The following is a 22,445-nucleotide window of genomic DNA, read 5'->3' as shown; positions in this document are numbered from 1 at the left end:
ATAAAGTAAAATAAAATAAGCTAAAATAAAATTATTAAAATAAAAAATTATTATTAAGAAAAAAATTTTTATAAAGAAAAAAAAAAACCAGACAGATAGATCCCTAGATCAAATGGTGAAAGCAAAGCTATACAGACAAAATCTCACACAGAAGCATACACATACACACTCACAAAAAGCGGAAAAGGGGAAAAAAATCATAAGTCTTGCTCTCAAAGTCCACCTCCTCAATTTGGGATAATTCGTTGTCTATTTATGTATTTCACAGATGCAGGGTACATCAAGTTGATTGTGGAGCTTTAATCTGCTGTTTCTGAGGCTGCTGGGAGAGATTTCCCTTTCTCTTCTTTGTTCTCACAGCTCCTGGGGCTCAACTTTGGATTTGGCTCCGCCTCTGCGTGTAGGTGGCCGGATGGTGTCTGTTCTTCGCTCAGACAGGACGGGGTTAAAGGAGCAGCTGCTTACAGGGCTGTGGTTCACTCAGGCCCGGGGGAGGGAGGGTTACGGAGTGCGGGGTGAGCCTGCGGCGGCAGAGGCCAACAGGACATTGCACCAGCCTGAGGCGCGCCGTGCATTCTCCTGGGGAAGTTGTCCCTGGATCCCGGGACGCGGGCAGTGGCGGGCTGCACAGGCTCCCGGGAGGCAAGGTGTAGAGTGTAACCTGTGCTTGCACACAGGCTTCTTGGTGGCTGTAGCAGCAGCCTTAGCATCTCATGCCTGTCTCTGGGGTCCATGCTTTTAGCAATGGCTCATGTCCGTCTCTGGAGCTCCTTTAAGCAGCGCCCTTAATCCCCTCTCCTCGTGCATCAGGAAACAAAGAGGGAAGAGAAAGTCTCTTGCCTCTTCGGCAGCTCCAGACATTTTCCCGGACTCCCTCCTGGCTAGCCGTGGCGCACAAGCCCCCTTCAGGCTGTGTTCACGCAGCCAACCCCAGTCCTCTCCCTGGGATCTAAGCTCCGAAGCCCGAGCCTCAGCTCGCAGCCCGGCCCGCTCCGGCGGGTGAGCAGACAAGCCTCTCGGGCTGGTGAGTGCCGGTTGGCACTGATCCTCTGTGCGGGAATCTCCCCGCTTTGCCCTCCGCACCCGTCGCTGTGCTCTCCTCCGCAGCTCTGAAGCTTCCCCCCTCCGCCACCCGCACTCTCCACCCGCGAAGGGGCTTCCTAGTGTGTGGAAACCTTTCCTCCTCCACGGCTCCCTCCCACTGGTGCAGGTCCTGTCCCTATTCTTTTGTCTCTGTTTATTCTTTTTTCTTTTGCCCTACCCAGGTACGTGGGGAGTTCCTTGCCTTTTGAGAGGTCTGAGGTCTTCTGCCAGCGTTCAGTAGGTGTTCTATAGGAGTTGTTACACGTGTGGATGTATTTCTGGTGTATCTGTGGGGAGGAAGGTGATCTCTGCATCTTACTCTTCTGTCATCTTCCCCAGTGATCCGATATTAATATATTTAAACATTATACTGTTAAAATCTGGGTGGGAAAGAATAAAAATAGATTATTCCTCATCACTGATCCATAGTACTATGCTAACCAATGAATGATCTTTCACAATAGTGTCTCCCAAATTGATTTCCTTAAAATTCATTTTGTTAATGACTGAGTATGATTTTCCGTTTGAAAATTAATCAATCTTATATATACCTAATACATATGACATAAGGAAGGGGCAGGTGTGTATGTGTGTGTGTGCATGTGCACACTGGTGTGTGAGTGCAAGAATATCTGTGTTGGAATGTGTGTGACTGTGGCATGCCTGGGTTTATAACATGGTGGCTGCACTGACATATTTTAACTATAATAAAAGTACAAATATATAAAACTGAAACTCAAATTACCCAAAAGACTTCCATGAAAGAAAAGATTCTAGGAATTCCAAATTTTTAGACTAATCATATTCTCACCTTATTTCTCCATTGTTTTCCAAACTATTTCCTGGTGTGTAAGACCATGAGTAGCCAGATGGAGAAGTAAACAGAGATCACACAAGCTCCAAGTGTCAGCTTTTCTGCCCCAGAGCCATGATAATGACACGCTAACACCATCCATGGGTCTCTTAGACACATGTGGCAAAGAGATGTTTTGTTTCAGAGAATTTGTGTGAGAGGCTTGGGAAGTGTAAGAGTTCATTATTCAGGAGGAAATCAGAAGATCACAATACACATCTCAGTGACAATCAAATGCCTGCTCCTTCTCCTGGGTGCCCTTATCGAATAAGCCATTCTGTACAGGTGAGCATCTTAATGCTCTCCTCACAGAAGTGGCCTTTACTAGAGTCATTCTCTTTTCTTCCCACTCAAGCCACTGCACACCTACGATTCTTTGTAATCCATATGGAAATCTGGCAACATAAATTTACTTCTTTACCATACATCCATGGTAGAAAATAATATTTAGACTAATGGCTACACAAAGTCAATCAAAGCAATATCACAACCATTTTACAGAGGTTTAAAAATCCTTCTGCCCCAACCTTTGAGATATTAACACTTAGAACTCTGCCTGGAACATCATCAAATCTCACTAAATGCCAGTCTTAGTAATCTTTCTAATGGATTTGCTCCATAGGACACTCAAGATAAATTGATGAATGCACCTATAAGAGAAACATTTTCTATGCTGTGTAAACCACCGAACCTTAATTCAAACAAAAAGAGACATAGGTCCGGGGACTGCTTTAACTTAAATCACAAGTCTCCATAGAAGAAGGGCATGTAAATTGCTACGTGTATAGTGAATGGCTCCTTGATAAAAAGCACAGATACAATCCTAAAAAGCTGAACTTAAAATAGCACTCAGTACAAGTGCTTTCAAAATGCAGATGGTCAATAGACACATGAAAACAAGCTCCACCTTGCTAATCATCAGGGAAAATGCAAATCAAAACCATAATGAGATACCACCTCACACCTGTCAGAATGGCCATCATCAAAAAGAACACAAATAACAAATGTTGGTGAGGATGTAAAAAAGGGGAACCCTTGTACACTGTTGGTGGGAATGTAAGTTGGTGCAGCCACTGTGGAAAACAGTATGGAGGTTTCTCAAAAAACTAAAAATAGAACTACCATGTGATGCAGCAGTTCCACTCCTGGGTACATATATGAAGAAAATGAAGACACTAATTTGAAAAGATACATGCACCCCAATGTTCAGAGCAGCATTATTTACAATTGCCAAGATATGGAAGCAACCTAAGCGTCCAGCATATATATATATATATATATATATATATATATACACACACACACACGCACGCGCGTGCGCAGTGGAATACTACTCAGCCATAAAAAAGAATGAAATTTTGCCATCTGAAGCCACATGGATGGACTTGGAGGGCATTATGTTTATGTTTAGAGAAATAAGTCAGACAGAGAAAGACAAATACTGTATGATATGACTTATAGGTGGAATCTAAAAAATACAACAAACTAGTGAAGATAACACAAAAAGAAACAGACTCGCAGTTACAGAGAACAAACTAATGGTTACTAGAGGTGGGGGGGAGTGGAAGGTACAAACTATTGGGTGTAAGATAGGCTCAAGGATGTGTTGTGCAACACAGCAAATATAGCCAATATTTTATAATAACTATAAATGGAAAGTAACCTTTAAAATTGTATAAAACATTTATAAAAACACAAGTCCCTTTAACTTCTATTATAAAATTGAGACTTATTTCCAAAGAAAGAGTATCAAAGTAAAAATATCAGAAATACAGAAGCCAAAAACTGTGCAAATGTAAGTTAAGTACACATCTGTGTCTGTATACACACATGATCTCAAAGAACAAGAGCTGCCAGGAGATGAAACTTAGAACAGCTGTGCTTGGGACACTCCATGGCCTGAGAAAAGCAGAAACATATAAAATAGGTAACATTTACTTACGATGGCTTTAAAATTGAGGACTTCACCCTTGAGAGCAAAAGTCAGCATAGTACCTCTTGCTCCACTCTTAGGTTTTGAAATTAATAGCAGTGAAGCTTCAGCAGGATGGAGGAAGCGACTGGTAAATTTCAGAGTTCAAACCAAACAGTAATTTGGTTTCTATTTAACAAAAGATGAAAACGAAAATATTGTAGTGAAAAAAGACAACAAGCATCTATTCAGTGTATGTGCCTAGTAACCTCACCCTGCAAAATACTCACTGCTACAATAAAGTTAAAGATTGTTGCAGATCTTAGAAAGCCTACAATCTAGTTATTGCTGTCAGTCAAAACATCTTGATCCAGTATGTAAAACCTAAAGTTAACTTTCAAATGTATGTATAATCTACTGAATACTGGATTTTCTAAGAGCTAGCCACAGGAAATCATATATGTATTTTTGTTGTGAATTTCATAGGACATTCTGTGCTACTGTTTAGGCACATTCTTAGTTATATCAATGACTTTTTTTTTTTTTTTTTGTATGCAGGCCTCTCACTGTTGTGGCCTGTCCCGTTGCGGAGCACAGGCTTGGGACGCGCAGGCTCAGCGGCCATGGCTCACGGGCCCAGCTGCTCCACGGCATGTGGGATCTTCCCGGACCAGGGCACGAACCTGTGTCCCCTGCATCAGCAGGCAGACTCTCAACCACTGCGCCACCAGGGAAGCCCTATCAATGACTTTTGATTGCAGGGAGGAAAAAATGAGAAAGACAAAGAATTAAAAAAATACTTAAAACTGTGGTTGAAAATAAAATTCGAACCTCAAATCAAAATAACGGTATATAAGTAGCATGACTTTTATTTGAAAGATAGACTTAATTAAAAGAAAGAATAAGGAAAACATGTCCATCTCATTTAATCTTCAACTTTCTAGTCTAAACCATAGTGAATTGTTTAAAGAATCGATGGATTCGGAAATTTTACTTCCCAGTTTCTAGGGGAATGAGTCAACCATGGCACCCTGGCAGCCCTGCATAACAACACAGGCCAAACACATGCAAGGCTTAACTGCAGTGGATATAAGTCTTGGCAGAAAGCTCTGTGATCCTCCCATAACATAAGAGCATGGAACTTCAGGAAGCACTGCTACAAGAACATTTTTCACTTGCCTCCCTATCCTCCCTGAGAGGCTGTCACCAGACAGTTTCTCACTGCCTCCTACATTCTGATGAGGTCTGAGGCTTGCCGTCTATCCTCCTACAAGGTAGAGTTACAGGCTAGAAACTGCTTAGTTGCAGCATGAAACTGACTGTCAGCAACAGGTGTCCTTCCATGCATGATGCAGTCATCTGGTCCCTGTTGTTTTGGTGTCACTCTGCATAAGGGACATGGAGATCTGGCCCCTTTGTTAACTCTTGCTTTCACTGTTTATAGAAGTAATGAGGTCTCTGAATAAAAAATGGGCTCAATGTTTCTTTAATGGCTGAGTCTTTCTGCCTTGCCTTGCTGCCACAGCTGTGGGTGGTAAACCGTGGGGACCTTTTACCATTGCTTTTTCACTGGCTTTTAGCACAGTTAGCATTATACATCATATCACAGTTATTCTTTGTACAAACTATCACCTGTCACCTTCCCTTAGGATAGACACAGTTGGGAATGGAGATGGGAATAGATTCTCTCGGCATTATACTTTGGCTTAACTTTCCCAGAACCTTTGAGGAATCTCTGTTAAATGGGTGAGTTTCGGGAGCAGCACAGAGTAAAATGAATGGAGGACTTTCAAAATCAATTGAAATATTCTCAAAATTGTTTCTTAGGGAAAATTACAACTCACAACCAGCAGGAATGGGGAGGATTTTATTCAGATATAATATCACTAATCTCAACCTCTGCTAAAGGACACTTTCTTGGCTATTATGAAAAGCTCAAGGGCTTAAATTTAATTGAAAACAAAGAATATTTGACCTTGAGATCTTTTTTTGGGTGTATAGGCTCAAACTCTGTGTTAGGATACCTGTGAGTGACTTAGGATTTTTCTAGATATTCTAAAATTCATTACTAGATAAAGCCATTCACTCAATTAATATTTATAATTTATAATGTTCCAGACATTGTTTTAGGTTTGGGAGATACAGTAATTGGAAAAAAAATACACTATTCCTGATCTCCTGGATCTTTCATTTTATAGGATATGGCAGACGTTAATTATGTCATCATAAAATAAATGTGAAAATTACAAATTATGTATGTGCTATGAAGTGATAGAAGGGCACATAATGGAGAGTGTGATGTAGTCTGAAGGATCAGAGGAAGTGATATGTTAGGTAGGATATGGAGGACGAGAATGGGTTAGGTAGAATTTGTAGGGGATGAAAGAAGGCATCCAAGACAAGGCCTCTAAAATGAGAAATTATGACGTGCCATGTTGAGATATTCAGTCTATATCCTAATGGTGATGAAAAGCTATTGGAATATTTTAAGCAGAAGAGTAACATGACCAAATTTACATCAAAAAAATTACTGCCATTCTAATATAAAGAATGGATTGCAGAGAAACCTTTTAAGAATCTATTGTAGTAGCCCAGTTTAAAGATGATAGTACATTAAATTAGCATAGAAGAGACAGATAAGAGGAAAGATGTCAAATTTAAGATACATTGGGTAAAATCAATAGGATGAGGTAATGGATGGGCTCTCCATGGAAGGTGATGAAAAATGGAGTTCAAGAATGACCATAAGTGGGCTTCCCTGGTGGCGCAGTGGTTGAGAGTCCACCTGCCGATGCAGGGGACACAGGTTCGTGCCCCGGTCCGGGAAGATCCCACATGCCACAGAGTGGCTGGGCCCGTGAGCCATGGCCGTTGAGCCTGCGCGTCTGGAGCCTGTGCTCCACAACAGGAGAGGCCACAACAGTGAGAGGCCCGCGTACCGCAAAAAAAAAAAAAAAAAAAGAATGACCATAAGCTAGATAACATGCACTTAGTAAATAAATTTATGGAACTATACTTAAGTTTTATGAAACATTTTAAAATAGAGTATCCTTTTTATGAAGCCAACAGCTGGTTTTAGGACCATCAAGATTTGAGCTTCTCCTGAGTACAGATATTCCTTTTATACATTTTGTAGTCATATTTAAGCATGGAAATGACCAGTATTCCTTCCTGAGCGTGTTAGAAATTTCAGAATCAAGTGGGTTGTCCTTTTCAGGTAAGTATCTTATGTCTCCAGATGCATATCATAATTATGGACTTTATCTTAATTTTCTTATCTTTTATTTTCTTTTTGTTCCAACTGCCTCCCCCTCATTCAAAAAAAGTCTCCTTGATATTATATGTACCTCATAGACTACTTCAACATGGCTTTTGGATGGGATGGAAAATAAATATATGACACATCAATGTCAGTGCCCAGATGGCTCAATGAGAATAATGAGAAAAAAAGAAACAGAATGGTTTTCTAAAAGTATACTTTCACTTCTATGACAGTCACTCTATGATTCAAGCTAAATTTAGTCATCAAGTTAGATGCAGAAATGTTTTTTTATATGCTGGTATAGCTGTTTAATCTTTTCTATATAAATGATACCTCAGGGAATTTAAATCCACAACTGGCAGAAAGAGCCATTATTAATCATGATTCAGACAGAATCTAAAACAGGATATGGTGCACATAGATAATTATATAATATCTGATAATGATAAACCTATAGATTTTTTAAAGAAAATAAAATATTTTCTGAACCCTATGTGTAAAAACCAAAGTCTTCTAAATTATTTAGTCTAAAAAGATATTTTTATATCACTGAGACCAAGATAAACAAACATACTGACTGATCTCAAAGAAAATAAAAATAATACAGGTCACAGATGAGAATGTAAAAGTCAGAATATAAAAATCAGAGATGCTTATTAAGATATTATAACTCCAGTTTAAGAACAGGATGCTATGAAATAGAGATACTCAATGCAAAAGAAAGTATTCTTACAAATATATATAGGAGATCACCTATCTATTTATCTATCTATCTATCTATGTATCTCCTAAAGGAAACAGTTGGAAAAGAAGGCTTGTTGATAAAGAGAGAAAAAAGCAATGAGCTGAAAAATATGAGTGATAAGATAGGATATACAGAGGATCCAATTAACAGGTAGTATCCAACAACTAACGGTTGGAAAATGAGAACAATGAAAATGGAGGTGAGAGAATGATGAAAGAAATTATTTAAGAGAATTTTTCAGAGCTTATGGAAAACAAGTTCATAATTAAAGGACTCACTGTGCACCCAGATAGTGAATTTAAAAAGTCCCTCCTTGGGCTTCCCTGGTGGCGCAGTGGTTGAGAGTCCGCCTGCTGATGCAGGGGATGCGGGTTCGTGCCCCGGTCTGGGAAGATCCTACATGCCGCAGAGCAGCTGGGCCTGTGGGCCATGGCCGCTGAGCCTGCGTGTCCGAAGCCTGTGCTCCACAACGGGAGAGACCACAGCAGTGAGAGGCCCGCGTACCGCAAAAAAAAAAAAAAAAAAGTCCCTCCTTGATGCATTCTGGAACAATATCACAACACAATGGAAGATCCTAAAAATGTCCAGAGGTGTGGGAAAACAGAATTATAGTAGACTTTCTCATCACCAATACTGAATACCATGAGGCAAGTGGAACAATTATCTCAAGAGTTATGAGGAAAAACCTTTTCATCTTGGAAAAATATACGAAGCAAAAAATAAATCAAGTGTAAAGGTAGTCAAAAGACATGCCTAAAAATAAAAATTTTAGGAATTTACCTCTCCCATACTTTTTATTAGAAGGTTTCATAAAGGAAGTTTTTTAGTAAATAAGTGAGTACACTAAGAAAGAGAAGGATATTAGTTTCTATCCAAAGAGAAATATAGAGTGCCCAATACTAAGCTCTTCAGTAGGTCTGGAAAGCACTCAGTCCAAATAAGAATGAAAGGTAAGGTGCTCTAGAATGTGGTATACTTGAAGGAAGGATTAAATTTACTCACTTCTTTAGAATTTATTTTCTCAGCTTAAAAAAAGCATCAAAAGATGCTTTGTACACTGATTGCATAAGAAATATTTACAAAACACATTTTTACTCTTGGAACAGTAATGAACAGAGGATAAAACTAGTGATGTTTGGTGGGAGGGTGATCCATCTAGAGGAATAAGTAAGCAAGACCATCAAATATTATAGCTATATGTCAAGACATTATTTCTGAAGTTGACATAATAAAAATACTGGCAAAGATATATAGATTATTTATATTTATGGAGGCAACCACTGGAAGAACTAAAATTAGACATAGTTGAAAGAGTTAAAAGTAGGCACTCAAGAAGTGGATCTTTGGGCTTCCCTGGTGGCGCAGTGTTTGAGAGTCCGCCTGCTGATGCAGGGGACACGGGTTCGTGCCCCAGTCCGGGAAGATCCCACATGCCAAGGAGTGGCTGGTCCCGTGAGCCATGGCCGCTAAGCCTGCGCGTCCGGGGCCTGTGCTCCACAACGGGAGAGGCCACAACAGTGAGAGGTCCGCGTACCGCAAAAAAAAAAAAAAAAAAAAAATAGAATTGGATCTCTGGAGATGGGAATATGAGGGGAGAAGGATTTCCTTTGCATGTTAAACTCTTCTGTATCTGAGTTGTTAAAGCAGATTCAAATTAAATTTTGATTAAAAAAGATAAAGAAGTTGAAAACAAGAATACATGTACAATATGGTCAAAATATGAATACATATATTCATGATTACATGTATAAGTGTACATGGATATATGGTCAGTTAACGTTCACTTGGCATGTGTTAAAAACCTCAAGAAGCTAATATTCATAAATATTTTCTATATTGATGCAGACCATTAAAGGTACAATGGTGAATAAAAAGAAAAAAGCACCGCTGAGAAATTAATGGGAATTACGTTCACCCAAGTGAAATGTTCTCACAAACCAGCTCCTGGAGAAGCAAAAATGATATAATTATATGTCATGGATCTTCAGGATTTCTTACAAATAGTCAAAGTCACATTTCACTGAATGCCAAGGGCTCTGTATGAATATGATATACACAAACACAGACACACAGTATGGCAGGTGTTAGTTTAATAAGAGTACTAACTCTGGATTTACATTGGCTGGTTTTGAATCTTTATTTCACCATTTAATAGCAGGGAAAATTGGGCAAATGATTTAATGTCTCTGTGCCCAATGTCTTGTTTTGTAAAACGAGGACACTAGTATGGTTGCAAGAATGATTAAATATGAAAAGGTACATAAAAGTGTATGCTATATAGATTTCATACATAACAAATGTTTAACATATATTGTTTTAATATTTATATATATAATACATATACTTTGTAAACATCTAATTATATATATGCTATAATAAACACATACTTGTTCATATAAAAAGACTGGAAAGAAATGAATAAATTAAATGTGTTTATCTGATGGAATTCTAGACAATTTTTGTTTTCCTCTTTATACTTTTCTGTTAAGTGCAAATTTTCAACAATGCAGGTATACAGGTTTTACATTTATAATAGAAACTATAAATTTAATTGTTAATTTAACTAACAAGAAAAATGGTCTTAAGCTACGACATCAGAGGTTTAGTGTGGTTGTTAGGAAGAATTTCCACATCATGAGAACTTTGAAATACTGGAAGAGGCTATCAGGTTTATGAGTGAACAAAGGGTCGGGGGGGACTTAATTCTTTTCACTTGTATCATCCTATTTGAAGGGCAGAGAAGAGATCATTTATCAAAGTCCTGAGGGAAGACAAATGGTACTGTGACAATGTCCAAATGAATTTGTATTACCAAAGTTGTGTTTTATAACAGACGTATAAGAAATATAACTTGGAAAACAAATGGGCTGTTTTTACAAAGAGTTTTATTCTGGGATTTGATTTATAATACAGATGGAGGTGAGTGGAGAATTGTTTTTCTCATATTTAATTCAATCTGGATATAGTCTCAACCATGAATATTCAGATTTTATAAATTATATACTCCTTTAGCATGGAGCAGCAACTGAAGAAAATGAACAGAGGCTAATGACACAAGTCAAATGTACTACTGTAACTGGGTTTCTTCGTATTTTAAATACAATTAAAGTTGTCTCCCATTTCCAATTATTTCTGTGTTTGATATATTAGAAGTAATAAAGACTACATGTGAAAAGTAATTCAGTTTAAGGTATAGTTCAAAAACCTAAAAGATAATTAGCAGTTATAGTCTGTTGCTTTGTACAAGGAAAAAGTAATTGAATACAAAGACAATGACTAAAATTTAAGACTGGTTAAAGACCATTACTGGTTATCAAATCTGTCAACTCCTGTGGTACTGACACAGCTATTCTCATATCATTGTTGTAATATGTAATAAGAGTATTTGCCATCATTAACACATTAATATATGAAGTAGGATTTCTTGATCTAGGAAGAATTATATATTATGCTCATATTTAATTTCTCAAGACTATTCTCTGAGGCTTTCATTTGTTCCTTATTTTTGAGAATGGGCTAGTAACTGAAACATTAAACAAGTATCATGTGAACAGAATCAAATAAAAATGAGACTATAGGGCTTCCCTGGTGGCGCAGTGCTTGGGAGTCCGTCTGCCGATGCAGGGGACACGGGTTCGTGCCCCGGTCCGGGAGGATCCCACATGCCGCGGAGCGGCTGGGCCCGTGAGCCATGGCCGCTGGGCCAGCACGTCCGGAGCCTGTGCTCCGCAAAAAAAGAAAGAAAACAACAAAGAGACCACAAAAAAACAAAAAAAAAAAAAAAAAAAAAAAATGAGACTATATAGAATATCATCACAATTTGGGAGTGTACATGTATGTATACATCCATACATAAATATACAATGATTATGAAGCGACAGAGAAAAATGGAAACATTGGGGGTATCTTTGAGGTAAGATTTTTAGTCTTTACTTTTATTTTTCTTCAATCTTTCATAGTTTCTAAATTTTTACAATGAGCACGAAGTGCATTTATAATCAGAAACAACTAAATATTATATATATATATTTAGCACACACTGGTTCCAGTTTCCTGGACTGGGACTGTAGTACATAAAGAACTTAGAGGCTATTCTCTACGGACCATATGCATGCAAAATAAACTAAAATTAAATGCATACATAAAAAGTAAATGCTTTATATTGTTAGAACTGTTTAAACAAAATTGGTGAGAAATCTCAGTAACATATGAAAAACTTATCTATATCAGCAGTGGAAATCTTTTCATTACACATATATATCTGTTAAAAACAAATCCAGGGACTTCCCTGGTGGTACAGTGGTTAAGAATCCACCTGCCAATGCAGGGGACACCAGTTCGAGCCCTGGTCTGGGAAGATTCCACATGCCGCGGAACAACTAAGCCCGTGCGCCACAACTACTGAGCCTGCACTCTGGAGCCTGCGAGCCACAACTACTGAGCCTGGGAGCCACAACTACTGAAGCCCATGTGCCTAGAGCCCATGATCCACAACAAGAGAAGCCACCGCAATAAGAAGCCTGTGCACCGCAACAAAAAGAGTAGCCACTGCTCTCTGCAACTAGAGAAAGCTCTCGAGCAGCAATGAAGACCCAACTCAGCCAAAAATAAATAAATAAAATAAATAAATTTATTTAAAAAAAAAAACAAATCCAGCTCGCTCTTTTGTAATTATAACACACATTAACTCTCTAGGGTTGATATGTTCAGTGAAGCAAAATTAAAAGAAAAAAAAACACTTACTTTGGAGAAACTGTCACAACCTTCCCTTGGGAGAGGAAGAAGTCAGTGGCATCTCTTCCGATAATTGTAGCATTATACACTAAGTTTTTCAAGCTTGAATTTTTCAGTAGGATCTATGTTGAAGAAGAGTATAAATGAGATCATGAATTTTAAAAATATATAACTTAACATTTCTTATTTTTATCAAAGAGCTATATATTTTAATCATGAAAATACTTACTCCTAGTATAGTAACTGGAAGGAAACAGAATTTGTGTTCAAAGATAGTGTGTGTGTGTATTATTGTTTTTTTCCAGAAGTGGGCAGGGAGAAAGAGCTACCAGTCAAGGAAATTACAGATGTAAGAACACCTGATCTTTGAAGATATGAAATCCAAAGTTAGCAACTTGGATTTTAACTGTACTGCAAAGGGAAATCTTTAAAGAATTTGGAACAGAGAGCTTACATAATCCAATTTACAAAAAGGTTACTCTGGCTGCTCAGTGTAGAAAGCATTATAAGGAGTGTAGGTTTAGTATCAGAGGTCCAGGCTGAAAACGATGGTGGCCTCATCTAGAAGTGGTAGTAGAGCTAAGGGTTGGCTGTCCCTTCCTTCCTGATGCCAAGATATGGAGAATATTTGAGAATGAGTTACTTCATTTTTAGAGAGCATTTCATGAAAAATGTGAGTTTATAAGTGTTTATGCAGAATATAATGGGGATTAAAAAAAAATACACATTAGAACGACACAGAGTTATCATGGAAAGTACTGACCCAGAGGACACAGAAGACCTGAGGGAAGTGAATGGTTGGCCAAATTAGAGTAAGGAAAAGGTGACAGCACTTAGGCAGTCCAGGAACTATAGTCATAGATAGAATATGGTAGATATCTGTTGAAAGATAAATTAACTACTTTTATATTTCAATAAGAACTTTGGTAACCACCAAGACAAGTAAGTTGTTGCTGAAGAGTTTCTACCCTTTGTTTACCCTCAAATTTGGGGCTCTCATGTTGCTTACCTGTTTACAGATCTCAGTAACAATCGAGGCAAGACTCCTCTAGTGTCTTATTTTTAATGTACGTATGTGTGCATTTAAAGTATTAATTAACAGATCTAGTGATTTTAAGTCACAGAGAGCTAATTTCCATTTTCTGGAAGGAAATGTTGAAAATAATAGTAGATGTACTATGAACTGTTACTGGTTTATAGTCTTGGAACTTCCATAACCAGCCCTGAGATCTGAAGAAAGCTACTCATTCTCATTATGTCACACACACACACACACACACACACACAAATAAATTTATATAAAAATAAAAAAATAAATAAATGATGCAAAGGCATAGGGCCCATCTGTGGTCAGATTATTCCACCCAATTCCAGGATTTCATGTAGGGGTCATGTGAGTGGTAGATGGGGAGAAGGGAAAGCTGTTCAAGGAAAGAAAGCAAGTTTTGGAACCTCAATTCTCCTTTTGCAATGACAGCCATTCTTTAACTATTGTGCTCCTGTGTAAATTTTGTTTCAAAAAGTAAAAAAAAAAAAAGATAGTTCTATTGCTTTTAAAAGTATCTCAGAAAATCACTGCACTCTACATTTTTTCACTGATCATTATACTGTTTAATGGTCCCAGTATTCTATTTGTGACACATAGCTACAAAAATACTTTTTCAATTATAGTAGCCGTTTCTTGAGATTTTTCTTTATACTGGAAGGTTGAAAGGGTTGTTAAGAATGACTTTCTACTACTTAGGCACTGCCATTTACGGTGTTGATGCATATGGGCAAACTATGCCATAGATTCTCAGCAATTTCCAAATCAGTGATTTTCTTGAATGAAATTTAAAATCAAAGTATGTTGTAATTAATATTTTATTTTGCATTTCTATTTAATTTTTATTGTTTCCTTCAAAAGATGTTTATTATATTTGTGAAAAATAAAAGTTCTATGTAGAATCGCATCTATAATCTTAAAGTGTGAACATTATTCTTAGTAAAAAGTGTCAAAAGAAACCATGTTTCTATTTTAATATGCTTTAATCTGATTTTTAACATCACAAATAAAATTTATGTTTAAAAATTAGCTTGTGTTATTAACTTTTTCAAAATAATAATCAAACGGCATAAAGAAATTAAAACGTGTACAGAATTAGAAAACTAGTAATAATACTTAAGTGAAATAAATCACTGCTTAAATCTAATTCAGACCTCTCCTATCTTCTGCAGGCTTAAGCAAAGCATTTCTAACTCTTCAGAAATTTGATTCTGAAGTCAAAAGTCCTCTTCATTGTAATTACAGCTCTAGGCCAGTTAGTACCCAAGGCCCTTAATTATCATTGCACGTAGTGAATTACCGTACAAAATACTGTTGAAAAAGTTCTCTGAAGAGTTTTGTATCTCTTTTTCCAACAAAAAAAGGGAAAGGAATAAAATTTTTAAAAAAGGATCATATCTCAATGTTTGCTAACAGAAAATCAGGAGGAGTGGCTTTCCTTTCCCTAAATTGAGCCCTTTACACTTTGAGACAAGGACCTGAGTTTTTCCTGACTTTTAACTGAATCCTTATTAACCATCACTCATACAGTCACAGAGCCTGCACAGTTATTTTCTCAAAAAGGTTACATCTACAAAACACCAGGATGTACCTTTTGAAGACCAAATATGGACGTGTTTTGCATCAAAAGTATCAAATTACCACCCCCCCAGCTTAACATGAGGAGGAATACATAAAACAGCCTAAGGACAAGGAATAAAAATGATCTGACCAAAGAGGTAAATTAACTTCTGTACATAGTAAGATTCTAACAGCCCAGACTTTCCTGAGAAAGAAGGAGAGAATTTGGTTGAAGATTTTATGAAAACTAGTAGAAGGAACAGTCTTAAACAAATATAAGAAATAAAACTGTATGCTCAACATATTTCACAAGTATTCATATGAAACATATTGTTTGAAAACTAAAGTGCTGTTGATGATCCCTGACAAGATATTTCTCAATCAAAGAAAACACTTGCAAAACATGGACATATTTATATAGTTTTGTCAGGGTCACAGGACTGAAAATTTCATTTTTAATTTTTCCTGCATATTAAAAAAATTCACTGTTACATATTTAGCAGCTCTAGCATATATAAAAGCCCTTAGTGGGGATTAACAGTGGCCCTGGTCAGGAGTGCTTTCATAATTACTTCCCTTTCCATATCCTCATTTGAACAAAATTCATCTGGATGTGTAAAGTTCCCTAAAGGAAAGCCAGGCATACTCCGATCACAAGTTTCTACTTACTGTGTCAGTCTTCTTGTACATGAAATGGATCTCAAGTTTCCTGAATGATTTGCCCTTCAAAGTACTTAACTTTCATTTTCCATCTCCCCACCCTATTCCTCAAATAAATGAGGCATCATTTCATTGTAGGTAGTGATTACTATTAAGGAAAAATTCTCCCTTTCACTCTGCTATACCTTTAGTTTAGAAGGAAAAAACATTTAAGGCTTATTTTATCATACTGATACTTTTGTTAATTTTGGGTTGAGAAAGAAATATCTAAAACCCACTTAAACGTTTAACTCCACGTATATTTTGGCCCCAAAGATATCCTTACCTCTCTCAACACAGTGTCATGAAGAGTACAATGAAAGGGCACCACCTTCTTGGGGAGATATGCAGGAAGTCTTTCATACATGCAGACACAAAACATGAGCATCAGGATTGGATTGGGATCACAGATATCAGTAGCCTAGTTTCAAAAAAGAGAATTATAAATTACAGGAAATACAGATAAAATATATAAAAAGAGCTAAAGCACAGTACATCAATTGTTGAATTACTTAAAACATCTTAAAATGTTATTGACACTGAAATATTGCTATGAGCAAACAAAATATTGCTGTGAATCAGAACAGCTTCACCTATGTGTTAAAAGATAAATTAGATGTATTCTAAATATAACAATGACCTCACAGCCTCAAAGATGTGATAAAAGCTAGTCAGAAGTCAGAAAAAATACTGTGCACTAGAAATACTGACTAATGTGATTAAGATACCATCCCTGACTTAAAGTATATAATATGGTAAAAGGTAATAGTAGACAAACTACTAAGGTAAAAGATGGCAAGAGATTTTCAAGCAAAAGCCCAAAGGAGGAGGTAGCAGATGGGATGGCCTTGAAGAATGCTTGGATTTTAAATAAGTTGGTGTTTGAAGTGAGAAAAAGGTATATTCTATCAGAAAGGTAAAGAACTCTAGGACAAGGATATAGGAAGTATAGTGTTCATTCGGGAAAGAAAAAGTACAATCCAAATCACGCATAATAAGATAAGAAGGGGCCAGTTGTGGAAGAAAAGACTAAGGATTGCCACGGCCACATAGAGGAGGGTGTGGACGCCAGGGTGAGGGACTTGATTTCAGAACAAGGAATAACACAAGAGCAACAATTCGGGCAGATCAGGTAGGGGCAGTGGGAGGTGGCTGGGGAAGTACTTTGTCTAGAACAAATCACAGTAAGGCAGAAAATGTAATTATACTGATAAACAAGATAAATTAGTACTGACTGTTGGAAGAGATTTGAGAGAAAATCCAGAATTAGGGAGGAATAACAGCAGGGACAATCAACATAGCCAGAATGTGCATTAAACCCAAAATGTAGAGTCAGGAGCAGAAGGAGGAAGGATTCTTTCTCTCAGTTTATGTAGTGCTTATGATCTCCTAGAGAAAGGTGGAAGTAGTGGGGAAGAATTATTCACAGCAATGAAGTATTGGGATTGGTCTGAGGCAAAGACTCAAAGACATATAAACACCACTGATCAACAAGCAGCTCTGTCATTGTTAGTCAACAGGGAGCTCCTAACATTTCCAAAAAATGAAGATCTACTATGACTTAATGGCACACATTCACATAGCAACTGAAAATGATCCAGGCCTGGCTTGCAAACACAAATAGTGCCAGAGCTAAGTATATCTAAAGTGTTATGTGAAACTAAAGCACTTGATTCTGAAATCTGGCAGCAGTTACCACAGAATAATGACAGCCCCTTTGATCATCTGCTAGTCCACATTCCCGAAAACATTCTTTTCCTTCTTTGAAAGAACACAAAGGTTTATTCTTTCTTGTTGTCAATAAGCAGTAAGGCTAACCAATAAAGGTGCCTGGGGAGGAGATTATTAGGGGGAAAAGGGGGAGCCTCGGCAGGGTAGAAAACTGTTAGTGAGTATGATGTGAGGAAAACTGAGAAATATATCAGGACCTCAAAGTTTCTCATCAGTATTCTGTCATCTCACATTTCTTCACTAAGGACAATGTTAGTCAACATATATAGGAAAATTATTCAACATAAGGACAAACTGAAAAATGGAATACAGAGTTTAATTCCCACGAAATGAAGAATATGGGCCAGCCTCTGGGTGTGATCCAAAGAGAGCTATCTATAGTGATGGGAAATGTGTTCATTGGGGAAAGGGTAGAACTAGTGGCAGGATACTCTGGTTCCCAAGCCTGAGGCCAGTAAAAGTCTTCTGAACAGTTATAGTGACTACAGCATAAAATATATAGGCAGCAATACAAAATTATTCCAAAAACTCACCTTTGAAAAAGGTGTAATAGGATGAAGAGGCAGTATTTTGGAAATGAAAAAAAATGTTTATCTTAATTGAAAAATACTTTTGATAATCAGGGTATTAGAGTGAAAAACCTTTAGAAAAGCACAGTCTTACCTTTATGATAAATTTCAATGAAAATAACCTAAAGAACTTTAAAGTAATCTTTAAAAATTGTATAAAAGGGCTTCCCTGGTGGCGCAGTGGTTGAGAGTCCGCCTGCCGATGCAGGGGACACGTGTTCGTGCCCCGGTCCGGGAAGATCCCACATGCCGCGGAGTGGCTGCGCCCGTGAGCCATGGCCGCTGAGCCTGCGCGTCCGGAGCCTGTTGCTCCGCAACGGGAGAGGCCACAACACAGAGATGCCCGCGTACCACAAAAAAAAAAAAAAAAGGGACTTCTTTTTCAAATATAACTGGTAAATAAGTACCATTCTGTGAACAATTTAAAAGCACAAATTGCTTTTTGTGATACTATGGGCTAATTGCTTCATACATTAGAGTGCATCAGAATCACATGGAGAGTTTACTAAAACACAGATCGCTAGGCCCCATCCTCAGAGTTCCTTAATCAAAAGGTGTGAAGTGCAGCTCTATCCATCTACCCTGCACAACACCACTGCACCAAGCTGTAACCATGGTGAGACTTTACCAATGGAGAGGGATGAGTGGAGTAAGTGTCAATGTTGAGAAGTAAAAATCCAGGGCACTGAGTATGACTTTTGCTCAGTCCAAGTTAACCTAAGTAAAGCCCTTCAGAGAGCTTCTCCTCATGGACCACCACAGTTATTAACCATGCAGACCTGTACTCAGGTACATACTGAACACGGAAACTGCCTCTTTCTAATTTAACCATTCGACCTGATCCCTACATTGGTACTAGCAGGTAGAAACTAGTAAGCTAATGTACACTCAATTGTCTGAAATAGGGTAGAGAAATATATAAAACCTGAGTGTGTCCCATTATTCACTCATTTTTCATTCATTTATTTATTTACTCAATATTTGATATCTGTTATTTTCCAGGCACTTTTCTGAGACTACAGCAGCGAACAACAAAACAGAATAGACTGTTCCTGTTAAGAAGCTCACATTCTACAGGAGGAGGCAGGGTATAAATATGACCGGGGATCAACACTACTGAGAAAAATAAGCAAGAAAGAGAAGGACTGAAGGATGTACTAATTTAGAGAGGGTACTGGGAAAGCTTCTCAGATAATGTGATATTTGAGCAGGGTCTTGAGTGAAGTGGGAAAAAGAATCGTGAAGATATCCAAGAAAATGAAGCTCCAAGCAGAGGGAATAGAAAGTGCAAGGGCTTTGCAAAGGCATGAGACACAGTGTTTTAAAAAGCAGAAAATAGGCCAGGCCCCATAATGCATTATTCTAAAAAATGCAGCAAACTCTGTGAAAACAACTTGTGTACGTCATTTTGTTGGTAAAAAATAGAACCATAATAATTTTACAACAAAAGGACATATTCATTTCTAATATATATACATATTGTATAACACTGGTTAAAGTGTTACTCCTCAGTAATCAAAGTGCTTATTAACACCTTGTTTTACATTTTTTTTTTTTGCGGTACGCAGGCCTCTCACTGTTGTGGCCATTTCTGTCGCGGAGCACAGGCTCCAGACGCACAGGCTCAGCGGCAATGGCTCATGGGCCCAGCCGCTCTGCGGCATGTGGGATCTTCCCAGACCGGGGCACGAACCTGTGTCCCCTGCATTGGCAGGCAGACTCTCAACCACTGCACCACCAGGGAAGCCCTTGTTTTACATTTTTGAATAGGCCAAATACATGTTTATAAGATTTGAATCTTATTAAATTGCAGTTTCAAGGCAAATTGCTTGATATTATCAGCATGTCAATTAGAAGGTGATAAAATATTGCATGTTTACTGTTCTCTAACACCAATATATCAATATATCTCTTTCAATCTTGATGTCACTATGTTTGCTAAACTAATGCCTTTAAGTTAGGAGCAACTGTAATTCAAAGTCTCATTTTAAATCATACTTTTATATTTTTTTATATTTTTATTTTTTTTTAACATCTTTATAGGGGTATAATTACTTTACAATGGTGTGTTAGTTTCTGCTTTATAACAAAGTGAATCAGTTATACATATACATATGTTCCCATATCTGTTCCCTCTTGCAGCTCCCTCCCTCCCACCCTCCCTATCCCACCCCTCCAGGCTGTCACAAAGCACCGAGCCAATATCCCTGTGCCATGCGGCTGCTTCCCACTAGCTATCTACCTTACTACGTTTGTTAGTGTGTATATGTCCATGACTCTCTCTCGCCCCGTCACAGCTCACCCTTCCCCCTCCCCATAACCTCAAGTCCGTTCTCTAGGAGGTCTGCGTCTTTATTCCTGCCTTACCCCTAGGTTCTTCATGACATTTTTTTTTCTTAAATTCCATATATATGTGTTAGCATACTGTATTTGTCTTTTTCTTTCTGACTTACTTCACTGTGTATGACAGACTCTAGGTCTATCCACCTCATTACAAATAGCTCAATTTCGTTTCTTTTTATGGCTGAGTAATATTCCATTGTATATATGTGCCACATCTTCTTTATCCATTCATCCGATGATGGGCACTAAGGTTGTTTCCATCTCCAGGCTATTGTAAATAGAGCTGCGATGAACATTTTGGTACATGACTCTTTTTGAATTTCGGTTTTCTCAGGGTATATGCCCAGTAGTGGGATTGCTGGGTCATATGGTAGTTCTATTTGTAGTTTTTTAAGGAACCTCCATACTGTTCTCCATAGTGGCTGAACCAATTCACATTCCCACCAGCAGTGCAAGAGGGTTCCCTTTTCTCCACACCCTCTCCAGCATTTATTGTTTCTAGATTTTTTGATGATGGCCATTCTGACTGGTGTGAGATGATATCTCATTGTAGTTTTGATTTGCATTTCTCTAATGATTAATGATGTTGAGCATTCTTTCATGTGTTTGTTGGCAGTCTGTATATCTTCTTTGGAGAAATGTCTATTTAGGTCTTCTGCCCATTTTTGGATTGGGTTGTTTGTTTTTTTGTTGTTGAGCTGCATGAGCTGCTTGTAAATTTTGGAGATTAATCCTTTGTCGGTTGCTTCATTTGCAAATATTTTCTCCCATTCTGAGGGTTGTCTTTTGGTCTTGTTTATGGTTTCCTTTGCTGTGCAAAAGCTTTGAAGTTTCATTAGGTCCCATTTGTTTATTTTTGTTTTTATTTCCATTACTCTAGGGGGTGGGTCAGAAAGAATCTTGCTGTGATTTATGTCATAGAGTGTTCTGCCTATGTTTTCCTCTAATAGTTTGATAGTTTCTGGCCTTATATTTAGGTCTTTAATCCATTTTGAGCTTATTTTTGTGTATGGTGTTAGGGAGTGTTCTAATTTCATTCTTTTACATGTACCTGTCCAGTTTTCCCAGCACCACTTATTGAAGAGGCTGTCCTTTTTCCACTGTACATTCCTGCCACCTTTATCAAAGATAAGGTGTCCATATGTGCATGGGTTTATCTCTGGGCTTTCTATCCTGTTCCATTGATCTATCTTTCTGTTTTTGTGCCAGTACCATACCGTCTTGATAACTGTAGCTTTGTAGTATAGTCTGAAGTCAGGGAGCCTGATTCCTCCAGTTCCTTTTTTTGTTCTCAAGATTGCTTTGGCTATTCGGGGTCTTTTGTGTTTCAAAACAAATTGCGAAATTTTTTGTTCTAGTTCTGTGAAAAATGCCAGTGGTAGTTTGATAGGGATTGCATTGAATCTATAGATTGCTTTGGGTAGTAGAGTCATTTTCACAATGTTGATTCTTCCAATCCAAGAACATGGTATATGTCTCCATCTATTTGTATCATCTTTAATTTCTTTCATCAGTGTCTTATACTTTTCTGCATACAGGTCTTTTGTCTCCTTAGGTAGGTTTATTCCTAGATATTTTATTCTTTTTGTTGCAATGGTAAATGGGAGTGTTTTCTTGATTTCACTTTCAGATTTCTCATCATTAGTATATAGGAATGCCAGAGATTTCTGTGCAATAATTTTGTATCCTGCTACTTTACCAAATTCATTGATTAGCTCTAGTAGTTTTCTGGTAGCATCTTTAGGATTCTCTATGTATAGGATCATGTCATCTGCAAACAGTGACAGCTTTACTTCTTCTTTTCCGATTTGGATTCCTTTTATTTCCTTCTCTTCTCTGATTGCTGTGGCTAAAACTTCCAAAACTATGTTGAATAAGAGTGGTGAGAGTGGGCACCCTTGTCTTGTTC

General features: G+C 37.8%; 1 protein-coding gene across 1 annotated transcript in view; it reads right to left on the bottom strand.

The window, feature by feature from the left end:
* Positions 1 to 22,445, bottom strand: part of LOC113616456 (cilia- and flagella-associated protein 47-like) — a gene marked incomplete at its 5' end in the record, with an annotated part of 358,695 nt that overhangs the window by 230,034 nt on the left and 106,216 nt on the right. Inside the window, 4 exon segments of the mRNA XM_027099781.1 lie at positions 3,879 to 4,037; positions 12,595 to 12,711; positions 16,180 to 16,314; positions 17,590 to 17,654. Coding sequence (XP_026955582.1) covers positions 3,879 to 4,037; positions 12,595 to 12,711; positions 16,180 to 16,314; positions 17,590 to 17,654 — 476 coding nt within the window.

Source organism: Aethalodelphis obliquidens, unplaced genomic scaffold (assembly GCF_003676395.1).
Source record: "Aethalodelphis obliquidens isolate GAN/ISIS:26980383/991018 unplaced genomic scaffold, ASM367639v1 scaffold141, whole genome shotgun sequence".
NCBI classification, from domain to species: Eukaryota; Metazoa; Chordata; class Mammalia; order Artiodactyla; family Delphinidae; genus Aethalodelphis; species Aethalodelphis obliquidens.
The sequence above is the reverse complement of the archived record's forward strand: the minus strand, read 5'-3'. Positions and strand labels throughout refer to the sequence as shown.